The sequence below is a fragment of the Passer montanus genome, unplaced genomic scaffold (genome assembly GCF_014805655.1).
Source record: "Passer montanus isolate IOZ18808 unplaced genomic scaffold, ASM1480565v1 scaffold96, whole genome shotgun sequence".
In the NCBI taxonomy this organism is placed as follows: Eukaryota; Metazoa; Chordata; class Aves; order Passeriformes; family Passeridae; genus Passer; species Passer montanus.
Window position 1 is genome coordinate 2,401 of NW_024375034.1, and position 13,707 is coordinate 16,107.

Consider the following 13,707-nt stretch of genomic DNA (forward strand, 5'->3'; position numbering starts at 1 on the left):
GAGGCTTTCACTTGTCTTCCACGAAGTACAGTAATGGGGGAGTAGTGTTAGTCTATCAATATATGAGAATGAGTTCACACATGTATACATTTTAACAAGTCTACAGCAAAATTTAGGTACGAGGTAAGAATATAAATAACTGCAGTTGGAATGGGTTGATTTGGATCTCTGTTATAAACTAAGCTGAACTTTACATATTGTAAAGGGAGCTAGGGGCTCCTCTGGTCAGTGGAGCTCAGTAGTGATACATACATACTGACACACAAACACGTTTGTTTTCTTAGGTGAGACAGCAGCTAGGTGCACAGAGCTGTACATCCAGAGCCGTGTTTCTGGGCGTGCTCGGCCCATGTCTGCATGTAGGAGTGTGTGCAGAACTAGTACACACACACAGGTATTTGTTTACTGCTCTAGAACCTAGAGGTACAGAGGTGCATGTTAGCAGTGTACACCTGGACCCACCCCACTGCTGTGCACGCTCTACTTGAACATGCTAGCACAGGTGTGCCACAGAGACACTCACTTACATAGTCTCTACCACTGCACACGTGCTCACAAACACGAGACTTGCTTGTATGTAGAGGTTGTGTACATTAACACAAGTGTAGAAATCTGTGCACACTAAGATGTGTAATGTTATCACACATAGATCTTATACAGGGCTATGCTCACATTGCAGAGCCTGTGCACACTCACAGAGGGCTGTACACCAACTTAGTCATACCTGAGAGTGGGGTAATTTAACACACGTGCCCATGATGCACACAACACGTGCATGCCTTGGTCTACGTGTGCAGCCCATCACCACTGGCATCCCCGGCCTCCAGTGTGTCTGATGGCCGCGGTCACCCTCAGTTAGGTTGGAACTGCTGAAAGCCACCGTGCTGGATGCTCCTGGCTTGCTACCAGCCATGTGGGCCCACATGGTCCCTGGCTTGGAAACTGCGCATTCGGCGAAAGTTGCTGCCGGCAGCCCTCCCACTGCCCATGGCTCTCCACCATCTCTGGGCACCATCACCCACATGTCTCTCTGCCACCTTTGGGTGCCATCACCCACGTGGCGTCCTGATCTCACGGCTCCACAGGAGGGCCGTGGTGGACCCCGCACCTCAGCCGGTCTCTGACCGTCAGCAACGCCGTGTGCAATCTTGGCACTGCGCCTCCGCTGGTCCTCGCCCATCCTCACCGGGTCAGCGCGTACCAGAAACTCGCCGCGTCCGGCGCGGGTGCAAACGCTGATTTACGCAAACTCGGCTCCTGGCCTCGTCCGTGCCCGTGGGCTCTCCGCCACCTCTAGGCACCATCACACACGTGGCGTCCCGATCTCACAGCTCCACAGGAGGGCCGTGGTGGACCCCGCACCCCGGCCAGCCCCTGCACCTCAGCCGGACTCTAACCATCAGCAACGCCGTGTGCAATCTTGGCACTGCGCCTCCGCTGGTCCTCGCCCATCCTCACCGGGTCAGCGCGTACCAGAAACTCGCCGCGTCCGGCGCGGGTGCAAACGCTGATTTACGCAAACTCGGCTCCTGGCCTCGTCCGTGCCCGTGGGTCAGGCAAACCACTGCGGCGGCCCTGTGAAGCCTTGCTTGCCCTCTCCTGCAGCCCCCGCCTGGGGAACCCATGCACTCGGCTTGTCCCGAGCAGCAGCCCCCACTGGTACCAGCCACCACTAAGTCACTGTGGCCAGGCACGCCTCGGCTGGGAAGCTGTGGCAGGTATTGCGCTGCCAGCGCACCAGGAGCTTACTGCACTCCCTGCACTGCTGCTCCACGTGGAGCAGCCATTCGGTCCTTCCCCCCTGCTGCCCGCGGGCTGGGGAAGTTACCTCGACTCCCCGTCCTGACCCAAGCACCATTTCTGCTGAATGACGACATTCACTATCACTGTAACTCTGTGGCTCTCAATGTGAGCTCTTACAAATCTTTTAATGTCATGCATCCCACCAGGCCGGGGGTCCCTGCTTTTGTCTTTTATGCATCCTGCCCGCCACATTTCTGTCCTTCTTCTACACGTGTCCCGCCAGTGACAAGGTTCCCCCCCTTCTCTTATGTGTCCTGCCCTGCTTCCAGCCCGCTGCTCCACGTGGAGCAACCACGCGGTCCTTCCCCCCTGCTGCCCGCAGGCTGGGGAAGTTACCTTGACTCCCTGTCCTGACCCAAGCACCATTTCTGCTGAATGATGACTTTCACTATCACTCTAGCACTGTGGCTCTCAATGTGGCAACCTCTAAGTGCTCTTGAGCTCTTACAAATCACTTAATGTCACACATCCCACCAGGCTGGGGGTCCCTGCTTTTGTCTTTTACGCATCCTGCCCGCCACATTTCTGCCCTTCTTCTACACATGTCCCGCCAGTGACAAGGTTCCCCCCCTTCTCTTATGTGTCCTGCCCTGCTTCCAGCCATCCACTATCCCGAAGCTTCAACAGACCAGGATGGATCCATATATTACTACTGTGAAGCTCACGTTCATATACTGGAATTATGGAACTATATTCTGGCTAAAATAATTATGAGGATCTTTTACCCTAAGCACACTCCCAGAACTACTTCACTCACACTTTGGGCATACACACACTTCTAATTACAATCCTCTAGATCCTTCTCCTTCTTTTTTTCATTATATAGTCCTTTGTAATCTCTGGGTTTAGCTGCCATCACTGTTGGACCCAAGAGAAGTCGTTTGATCTACTAAAATCAGCAGTGATGCCATTGATCCAAAATCTCTTGGGCCACAGGTGAAGAGGCTTTATATCCCAGACGGGTCCCCATTTGTGAGAAACAACTGCTCACTTTGAAAATTTACAAGGTTTATTAAACCTTAACGAAAATACAACAAAAGGACTAAATAAGGGAAAAGTCACAGTGCTGGGAATTGCCCTTGTGGATACCACATGGCTGGTTCTTGTTCAAGATGGATGCTCAGGCTTTTATACCCCTGGGGGTTGCATCAGCCAGCCCTGGCCCCTCCCAAAGTCTGTTGGTCAGTTATTCTTTGCCATTTATTGGTGGAAATTACTTTCTTGTAACGTGGTTGGAGGTCAGGTGTTGCCTTGCCTCACTCCCTAAGCAACAAGCTTTTCTATTCCCATCTGCCCCATGCAAGGTGCTCATGTGCACGCCTTCTTCTACCTGTTCTGGACACCCCAGGCTGTCTGATGAGAATAGTACAAAGTGTGGGCGGAAAGGGAACTGTGGGAGGAACAGAGAACATCTAAACTATAGTAACATAACAACACATCATTAAAACTTCTCTTAATATTCACACAGTAGTCATCCCTAATTGCAAGAGCCAATCATCTCATTATCTATCATTATCCACACCTTGGAACATGTGAGAAACGACTCTCACTTTTAAAATTGTAAAGGTTTATTAAATATTAACAAAAAAAAATACAGCAATGGATTTAATTAAAAAATACTAAAAAAAATTAGTAAGGAAAAATTACAGCACTGGGTGTCTCTGTGACTATCATCTGCATGCTCATTTACAAAATGGATGCTCTGCCTTTTATACCCTCAGCCCCTCCCAAAGTTTTGTCAGTCAAGTCCTTCTCTGCCCCCCGCTGGTGGAGATCACTTCCTTACCCCTTGACTGGAGCTCAGGTGTTGTCCTGTTGCCCCCTGGTGATGAGCCAGCCCTCCCCAAATGCCCTGACAGTGTGCCAGTCCCTGTCCCCTGCTTGGCAGCCACCAGCAGCCACGGAGGGTGTGGAAATCAGCTGAGGTTCGCCAAAGGCCGGCGGGAGGGGAGGAAAGCTGGAAGAAAAAGAGTTGGTGGATGTGGCAGCAGCTCTCTGGCCACAGAGAGCAGGCACCGACTTCCCCAGGCATTTTCCTGGAGAAGGCTGTGAGAAGATCTGAGGAAAGAATGAGAAACAATTCTTATCTCTACTTGCTGCACGTGTTGTTGTACACATGTGGAATGTGTTATGGAGATTGTTTACCAAAGGATGATTCCTTAATTGGACACTGGATGGTGTTTGGATTGATTGACCAGTTAGGTCAAACCTGTATCAGACTGTCTGTAAGGGTTATGAGTTTCTTAATAAGTATAATATAAGATGACAGAATAAAGCAATTAATCAGCCTTCTGCAATCATGGAGTCAGTGCTCATTATTCCCTGCTCAGGGGACTGTTGCTACGAGAGCCAGAAACATTGAGGGGTGGAGGAATTGCCAGTTTGTCCTGATGCGGGAGGGGGATGCTCGGAGAGCTGCTCTGTCTTTTGGAGATCTCTCTCTTCCCATCACAGGATAGAAGACAGTTCCTTTCAAAAGAAAAGACCCAGAAGTGGGGAGGGTGGAAACATCTTTTCCATGATTTTAGCTGGAGACTGGGATTTGCAGCCTGGAGGCTCAAGTTACTCAAAGGGCCAGGCTGGAGGGGATGGGGAGCACTGCTACCCCCAGAAAGAAATGGGGAAGGGCTTAGGAAATGCACGTCTAGATCCCTTGGCCCATTAACTGTACAGTATTTTTATTAATGCATGAACGTTCTGATTGCTGAGTTTAATTGTTTTCTAAAGACACCACAGTAAAGGGTGGTGAAGCAGCTCAGGAATAGAATGGGGGAGTGGAAGAGAAGAATAACATTTCACGTGTCATTCTGGAAGTGATCTGCATATGGGATCAGAACTCCAGGACTTTGGTGTTTTGGCATTTCCCCCGCGGGCACAGCCCCGTATGCCGCTTTCCCTTCATCTGGAGGCAATCCCCCGCTGTCCCCAGCCCCTCGCTCCCTCCCGGGGTGGCTCCCCCGGTCGCTGTCGGGCTGTGGCGGGGGCAGGAAGCTCCGGTCCCGCTGCCAGCTCGCACCACACCGGGCCAGCGCCAGCGGGCAGAGGAGCTTTGGCTTCCTGTCCCCTCCCCCGTGTCCCCAACCCAGCGCCACCACCCCCGAGCCCCATCCTGTGTCCCCTCGGCTCGGCCGTCGCATGGAGGACGAGGACGGCTACGTGATCTTAGAGCGAGGGGACAAGCGGGGCTCTGCGGGGAGGTCCCCACCCCGGCAGGGTGCAGGTACTGGGGGGTCGTGCCCGCTGGGCACCCCGATCTTTGGGGGAGAGGAACTCGAGGGAGCTGGGTGCGGGCTGAAGGCACCCAGGAGTCGCCAAGAGCTGCCCAGGGTGGGGAAACTGAGGCACAGCTCGAGGGAGGCGGGTCTGGGGGGGCTTTTCTTGATGCTGTGGTTGTCTGCTGTCCCATTCCCCCGAGCTGTGACCCCAAAAGATGGAGCAGAGGGGGGTTTTGGGGTCACCCAACTCTTCGTGCTCCTGTACAGGGGCGTCTCACTGAGTTGCTTTGCCCCAGGACCTCCTGCCTTGGGCTCTCGGGGTTCGGGGAGGCGACAGGTGCTCCCGATCCCGCTCTTTTTCCCATATCCTTTCCCCAGCAGCAGGATCTGGCTTTCAAGAATCCCAGAGGGTCCCCGCAGCATCCTCCTGCTGTCCCCGCCGCCTCCTCGTGGCCCTGACGGCCGCCCTGGCGCTGTCCCTCGTGCTCTGCCGTGAGTTTCGGGGTGGCAGGGGGCTCCGGGCACCCCTCGGACCCCACCCCCGATTTCCCTGACCCCCCTCTGGCAGTGTCCTGGTGTGTGGCACAGCAGTGGCAGTCCCAGGGGACCGCAGGTTACGAGAGCGCCTCGCTGGGAGTCGCCCATTCGAGCTGGGACGGCATCCTCAGGGAGATGCGGAGAGTCCTGTGCCCGCCCCGAGGTAACTCACCCCCCGGGGGGCTCCTCTGAGCCTCCCCCCATAAAGAGAGGCAGGAGATGCCCTCCGGTCCCTGCCTCAGCAGCCGGGACCCGCCCGTGTGCCCGCAGAGAGCGAGGGGTGCCGGCTGTGCGCCGTGGGCTGGAGGCTGCTCGGGGCCAAGTGCTACTGGATTTCCGACGGGATGAACCCTTGGGACAGGAGCCGGGAGGACTGCAGGCATCGGGGCTCCGCGCTGCTGGAGCCCCGGGACCAGGATGAGCTGGTGACGGGAGGGATGGCGCTGGGGATGTGGGATGTGGATGCACCCTGGGTGGGGTGGTGCTGCCGAAGGGGCTGGAGGCACCCATGGAAGGGTGAGGGGCTTCCCAAAATCCTGAACTCAGCCTCCACGCTGTGTCCAAGCCCTCCCGAGTGCCTGTGGCTGAGTGTGGGGGACACGGGTGGGAAGCTCCGGCCTGGGAAAGAAGTGATGGCGCTGTTTTGGTCACCCCAAAAGTGGCTCTGTCCTGCTGACTAAAACAGAGCCATCACTTCTCCTTTCCCGGGCCAGGAATTCCTGAATGAAAGCCTGCGGAATCCCACACGGCACTTCTGGATCGGCCTCTCGGTGCCTGCGGCCGGGAGGGGCTGGGTGTGGGAGAACGGCTCCGAGCTCGACCGGGACCGGTGAGCGCCGGGGGGAGCGCTGGGAGGGCTCCCCACTGTCCCCGAGGGCACCCCATTGTCTCCGAGGGCTCCCCATTGTCCCCGAGGGCTCCCCATTGTCCCCGAGGACACCCCACTGTCCCCCAGGGCACCCCACTGTCCCCCAGGGCACCCCACTGTCCCCCAGGGCACCCCATTGTCCCCCCCAGGGCACCCCATTGTCCCCCGGGGGTGACACGGGCTCCTTCCTGCCCCCCGCAGCTTCCAGCTGGACCTGGAGGAGCGACCTGGAGCCTGCGGAACGCTCAAGGGGAACGGGATCAGCCCTAAGAGCTGCGGCACGAGGCTGCAGTGGATCTGCCAGAAAGAGTCTGTCCAGATCTGAGCCTCCATTGCACCCCAAAAGCAGCGTTAAGGCAGGAAAAATCCCAATTCCTGCGGATCCGGCATCCCCCGGGGATGGGCAGAGCCGCAGCCGGTGAAAGTCTCCCTGAGGCGGGCGATGTAGGAGAGAAATCAACCTTAAAAACCCGAATAAAACCTAAAAATAACGCGGGGAATTGCACTTTTGGGGCGAACATTGGGGAGAGGGAGGGAGAAACGTGGCATTTTATTTTTAAGGGGTGTTTTGGTACCGGGATGATCCGAGGTTCAGCCAGAGGGGCAGAACTTCAGACTGATGATCCACAGTGTCCTGCCCATGTCCCCTGTGCTCTCCCCGTGTCCCTCTCGTGTCCCCCGCGTCCAAGGCCAGCCACAGCCGGTCCTGGCAGCTTTTGTCTGGGAGCAATCCTCCGATATTCCCAATTTTAGGAAGAGTTATCCCCGCTTCGGCACCCGCAGCCTCTGAGCCCGTGCTGGCCCGTGCAGAGGAGCAAGGACAACCAAACAGCGATTAATTAGCTTAATAAACGCCTCCTAATTAGCGGGGAGGAGAAGTGAGGCCCCAGGGCTTCTCTCGGAGGTGGAGGCACTCCACGCACCGTGAGCTCTGCAAAACGATGTGTCCGCTTTCAGACACATCTGGAAAAGCATCAGTTGACCCCTTTCATGGATCCCTTAAAGTCCCTTAAAATCCCTTACAATTTTAATAAATTCAACCCCAGGCTGTCACCATTCCCCCGAGCTCTGACTCCATCCTCACCTTGGCATCCCCCAAACTCTCACTTGAAGATACCAACCCCCCACCAAATCCTTCCAAAACTCCAGAACCTGACTGAAAATTAATTAAATGTTCTTCTCCAGACCCCTCTGGGGAGCTAAATCCGAGGATTTTCCCACCTGCTGCCCTCCCTGGAGCCCAGTCCCGAGGGATGTTATGTGAGACAACACTGCTGCTTTTGGGGTGGGGGTCCCCAATTTGAGGCGTCCCTAACTTTTTTGGGGATTCCCACTTTTTTTCCAGAGGGTCTCCCCATCTTTTGGAGAGGTCCCCGCATTTGGAGGGGATTTCATTTGATCCATCTCATGGACCAATTCCCGACGTTTTCACGCTTCTTTCAGCGGCAATTTATTGCCTCTCATCTCCCAGAGATCAGGACGAATATTTTGATCTTTTATTTTTTCCGTTTTAGGGGGCTGAGGGGTTTTTTTTTCCCTCTCGTACTAACTCCTTGTCCTTTCCCCAGTGGGCAGCAGATTTTCCTTCGTCTGCAGAGGAAACCAGACCGGAGAAAACCAACCCCAGCCCCTCGCTCCCTCCCGGGGTGGCTCCCCCGGTCGCTGTCGGGCTGTGGCGGGGGCAGGAAGCTCCGGTCCCGCTGCCAGCTCGCACCACACCGGGCCAGCGCCAGCGGGCAGAGGAGCTTTGGCTTCCTGTCCCCTCCCCCGTGTCCCCAACCCAGCGCCACCACCCCCGAGCCCCATCCTGTGTCCCCTCGGCTCTGGTGTCGCACGGAAGGCGAGGACAGCGAGCGAGGGGACAAGCGGGGACATCGCCACCCCGGCGGGGTGCGGGGCTGGGGGTCCCCTGGGCCCCCCCGATCTTTGGGGTGCGGGCGTGGCCCGAGGCTGGGTGGGGGGGCAGAGGGTCCTGGAAGAGTTCGGGGTGTCACTGTGGGGGTTGGGGTCACAGAAAGGTTTGGAGGGAGGGGGACATGGCTGGGGACCCTGCGGGCAGGAAGATGGGAGGGGGGAGTTGCTATTGTTGTTATAATTATAATTATAATTATAATTATAATTATAATTATCGTCATCACTTTCATTATCATTACCATTACCATTATCATTATTATAATTATTATTAAATAAAGAATAGTAATAGTAATAATAATAATAATAATAAACTAACCACTAATTATTATTACTATTACTATATCTAATAATATCAATATCAATATTAATATTACGTAATAATTAAGATTTACTATTGATGTAAATATTAACACAATATTAATAATTTAACACATTGTTAGTAAAAATCAATACATTAATAATATATTAATAATACTATAATTAATCTTAATATCGTTATAATAATATTATGTTATTATATGTATTATAATAATATTTATAATAATGTTTATAATATGTCATAAAATACGAATAATAACAACAATAACAACCATAACAATAGTGATAATGCTAATAATAATAATAACAATAATGAGAATAAATCCCAGCGACTAATTATTATTACTATTGCTATATTTAATAATATAAATATCAGTATTAATATTAATTAATAATTAAAATTTACTATTGATGTAAATATTAGCATAATATCAATATTTTAACACCTTATTGATATAGTATTAATATATTGATAATATATTAATAGTACTATAATTAATATGAATATCAATATAATAATATTAATTATTTCTATAGTATTATTATATTTATTATAATACTATTTATAGTATGTCATAAAATAATAATAATATTAGCAATAATAATAATAATAATAATAATAATAATAATAATAATAATAATAATAATAATAATAATAATAATAATAATAATAATAATAATAATAATAATAATAATAATAATAATAATAATAATAATAATAATAATAATAATAATAATAATAATAATAATAATAATAATAATAATAATAATAATAATAATAATAATAATAATAATAATAATAATAATAATAATAATAATAATAATAATAATAATAATAATAATAATAATAATAATAATAATAATAATAATAGTAATAATAATAATAATAATAATAATAATAATAATAATAATAATAATAATAATAATAATAATAATAATAATAATAATAATAATAATAATAATAATAATAATAATAATAATAATAATAATAATAATAATAATAATAATAATAATAATAATAATAATAATAATAATAATAATAATAATAATAATAATAATAATAATAATAATAATAATAATAATAATAATAATAATAATAATAATAATAATAATAATAATAATAATAATAATAATAATAATAATAATAGTGATGATGATGTTTTAGCTTTCCTATTTTCCAGATCCTGGACTGCTTTAGTGTGTGACTGCACTTCATACAGAGTGTCAGCAGGTTCTCTGCACAGTTTAGTCACACAAACCAATCCTTTTGCAGCCCCAGGACCAAGGGCACCGCTGCAGCCTCAGGCCCAAAAAGTGCAAACAGCAGAGAACGGAGGAGAGCAGACTGGGAGGGTGGGACTGCATCACCTGGAGCTGGAATTGGACAGTGAACCCCAGTGTGGAAATGGACCAGAACTTTTATAAACGTCTGAAAATTTGTGACATGTTCTCCATCTTGAGTGTGGCCATGGCCAGGCTCTTGTGCTGCCCAAGGTGTATCCTTTGAGGACTTTTAATAAATCCCTGCTTTATTCTTTAACTCTCTCTAGCTGCTGCTCCATGTGGCCTCTCAAGGCATCAGTTGCTGGTTTGTTGTTGCTATTTTTATATAATATAATTATAAAAATAATAAAACCATAAATAATAAAAATAATAATATTATTTAAAAAATACTACTAATAATAACAACACCCCTCTCCATCTCAAAATCACCTCCTCCATCCCAAAGTCCCCCCTCCAGGGCATGGCCCTCCTTCCTGGGCACTCTCAGACAGTCCCAGGGGGTCCTGGGGCAGTCTCTGGGTGGGTTCCTGGGGGTGGATCCTGGAAGATCCCCATGGGACCTTCTCTAGGACTCCCCAGGAACTTCCAGGACGCTCCCTTGGACCTCTCAGGACCTCTGAAACCCCAGGGACCCCAGGGACCCCCTCCCCAGGACATTCTGGGGTGCCTTAGGACCTTCCAGGACCCTCCCAGGCAGCCCAGGGATGTTGGAGGATTGCTCCCAGACAAAAAGAGGGACAGCTCTGGCTGGCCTTGGCTTTCCAGGGGCCACCTCAGTCTGTCCCCAAAGCATTTTGAGTGAGACCCTTCCCAGAAAAGAGCCATCCTTCTCAGACAGGCACCCCTGGCTGAAAGTGGGATTTGGCCCAAGCAAGGAAGAGGAAGAAACAGGGGTTTGTTCCATCCAGAAAGCAGTTATCATTCCCCCTTCCATTTCTTTGTGGAAAGAGGAAAAAGCCCTCTTTTTCAAATTTGACTGCTTTCAGACTCGACTTTTGCATCAGAGCATGAACTGATTGGTCCTGCTGGATTGGTGTCCGTGGCAGTTTCTCTCTCATAGATATGTAACCAATGCCCAGGGTAATGCCAAGCCCCCAGAGGGTCTTGGAGCACTGCAAAACCATGAATAATTTGTATTTTTCTCTCTCCAGCCCCCTTCCAAGCCGTCCTTTAAAGGAGTTCCAGCATGGGCAGTGCTGGCCAGGTGATGCTTGGCCTCTCCTGGGAAAGGCAGCTCCCTTCTCTGGGACAGCAGTCGCTTTGGCACAGTCCCAGCAGCAATCCTGCCACCTGTGAGGAGAAGCCAAGCTACTCTGATATTTTTAAAATCCATCTGAATAGTGGGAAAACCAGTTTCTACCTGGGCTGTGTGATAGACCAAATTAAGATGGAAATGGGTTCAGGGCCAGCCTGCCCCCATTTGCTCTTGTGCCACCACTGTCCCCTCACCCAAAAGGCTCCTCTCCCTCCCTGGTGTGGCTTTTCCTCCCCACCCAGGTATTCATAGCAAGATATTCCCTCCTACCCGTGCTTTTTAGCCACATTAAGCACACCCAGCTCTTTGTTTCGTGGCGTTAGGTGAAGGTGTGTGTGAACATTAGTGATGCACCTGAAGAGACTTTTCAGGGCTGGAGGAACAAACAAGATTTTCTCTCAATCCCTGGAGAGCAAGATGTCATTTAGAATGCATAAATGTGGCTTTTAAGGCTATTTTCTTGAAGGCTGGGCTCACTGGAGTTTGCAGAGGTTTTTATAGTGGGAAAACCCAGCTCCTTTGAGTTCTCTTGGGCTGATATTTTCTGTCTTGGCAAGCACCTGGGAAGGGGACCAGCTTTGTGACACGGCATTGTGTCACTAACAGACCTGTTTGTTCCTTTTTCCTGCTAAAAAGAGCATCTGATGTCTTGGCACAGCTCTGAAAACCATCCCAGGAGGGCAGCGTGCTTGAGATAAAAGCCCTGTCTGCAGGTGTCACCTCCTGAGAGGTGACAGCAGACAAACAGCACCTGTAAGGCAGCAAACTCCAAATGCCAGGAGCTGATGCTGCTGCATCTGCTTCAAAAGGGTGTGGAGACAAAAGCAAGGCAGGTTAAGAGCAAAAGTTCAAAATGCTGCACCAGAATCTGCCTGAGAGGCTGCACAGGTTTATAAATTCCGAAGGATGTGTTCTGTAGGGATTACCCAGCAATGGCTCAGTGTGGGCATTTGCTCCTGCTGCCATCTCCCAGCAGAGGGGCAGCTGGCCCAGCACTCCGTGGTGCCCTGCAGCTGCTCCAGGTGCTCATTTCTGGGACATGACCAGATGCTGCTGTGCTGTCTGTTGAGTTCACACTTACTGGCAACCAGAGTGTTTTGTTGGCCCTCAAAACACAGCCCCAGCTGAAGCTCTGCTGCCACTGCACGGGGAATTACTGATGTGAAACTTTCCCCCCCCACAACTATTCTGCAACATAGCTGCTTCAAAAAGTTCCTTTTCACAACCTAAATTGCTTGGGGTGCTTGTCAGGTTTGCCCTGGAGGTTTAAAAACCACCGTGCTGGTCCCAGACAATATTCTGCTTCCTGTATTCATTTCACGAGGTCAAAATTAACGCCAAGGGACACACTGAGACCTTTAACCTCTTAAAAATCTCCTGAGCACTTTGGCTGCTGGCACTCTGCCTGTGGTTAAGTTTTATGGAGCAGCCTCACGAGTCTGCAGCCCCCAAATCCCCCTCCTGCCAATAAACTGGTTTTGGGATCCTTGTGGTGTAAATGATTGTCAGCCACGGGTGTGGGCAGTGAGGGCTCCCTCCTGATCCACCCAGAGCAGAGCAGATTTTGATCCGTGGATTAGCAGAAGGAACGGACTGGATAATGCTGTAATGGCCAGAAGTTCCTGTCTTATATACTGCACAGAACGCAAACTCTCCTCTAAAGATATCACAAAATTAGTTGTCTTAGGATGGCCCTTAAGGATTGTCTTGTCCCCACTGCCTGCTATGGGCAGGGACACCTTCCACCGTAACACTGTAAGATTAAGTTTGGAGATCCTTGTGGCTTCTCCTGTGGATATTGCACTGCTCAAATGAAAACATTAATTTTGTTTACTTCCTCTCAAACCCACCATGTGGCTCCAAGCCTCATCCAGCCTGGCCTTGGGCACTGCCAGGAATCCAGGGGCAGCCACAGCTGCTCTGGGCACCCTGTGCCAGGGCCTCCCCACCCTCACAGGGAAGGATTTCTTCCTAATACCCCACCTAACCATTTCCCTTTGTCCCAGATCCCTCTCCAGCTCATCTGGAGCCTGTTTAGGCTCTGAGGTCTCATCACCGGCAGGGGCTCTGAGGTCTCATCTCCCTGGGGACTTCTCCTGGTGCACACCCTGAGCTTTCCCAGGCCGCATCCAAAGCAGAGGAGCTCCAGCCCCAGATAATTAATAACCAGGGCGGGCTTACAGACTGTTTTTTTATTGTTGTTGTTTGTTTGTGTTTTTTATTTTGTATTTTAGCAGAAAATCGACCTCCGCCTCTAAGGTTTTACCGCCTCCCTCCAGGTGGGGGCGCTGCTCTCCCTCCGCCTAGCCATGAGGGGCGTGGCCTGACAACAACAGGGGCGTGGCCTCCACTGTTGAGGGCGTGGCCTCGCAGCTCTGTGGAAGGGACCCTGCAGTGCTGTGGGCGTGGCCTCCACCGCTGGGGGCGTGGCCTCACAGCTCCGTGGGCGTGACCTCGCCGTGCAGTGGGCGTGGCCTCCCCGCGCTGTGGGCGGGGCGAGCGGGGCGGGGCAG

At 50.2% G+C, this 13,707-nt stretch overlaps 1 protein-coding gene across 3 annotated transcripts; it reads left to right on the plus strand.

Moving 5' to 3' along the window:
- The first annotated feature begins 4,711 nt into the window (after nucleotides 1-4,711).
- On the plus strand, nucleotides 4,712-7,459 carry LOC120496124 (killer cell lectin-like receptor subfamily F member 1). 3 transcript variants are annotated; one of them, XM_039696263.1, is made up of 6 exons: nucleotides 4,842-5,023; nucleotides 5,397-5,510; nucleotides 5,587-5,718; nucleotides 5,826-5,980; nucleotides 6,269-6,384; nucleotides 6,625-7,459. In XM_039696263.1, the coding sequence occupies exons 1-6, from the start codon at nucleotides 4,939-4,941 to the stop codon at nucleotides 6,746-6,748; spliced, it is 726 nt and encodes a 241-aa protein (XP_039552197.1). In that variant the 5' UTR covers nucleotides 4,842-4,938; the 3' UTR covers nucleotides 6,749-7,459. The 3 variants fall into 3 exon arrangements, 1 of the variants encoding a protein (XP_039552197.1); XR_005626218.1 differs by having other exon boundaries at nucleotides 4,712-5,023; nucleotides 5,826-6,384; nucleotides 6,625-6,645; XR_005626217.1 differs by having other exon boundaries at nucleotides 5,400-5,510; nucleotides 5,826-6,384; nucleotides 6,625-6,645.
- The last annotated feature ends 6,248 nt before the right edge of the window (nucleotides 7,460-13,707 follow it).

Coding starts and splice junctions, on each gene's coding strand:
- LOC120496124 (XM_039696263.1), top strand. CDS start 4,939: ATGGAGGACGAGGACGGCTACGTGATCTTAGAGCGAGGGGACAAGCGG. Junction 5,511..5,586: donor GCTGTCCCTCGTGCTCTGCC/GTGAGTTTCGGG, acceptor CCCCTCTGGCAG/TGTCCTGGTGTGTGGCACAG. Junction 5,719..5,825: donor AGTCCTGTGCCCGCCCCGAG/GTAACTCACCCC, acceptor GTGTGCCCGCAG/AGAGCGAGGGGTGCCGGCTG.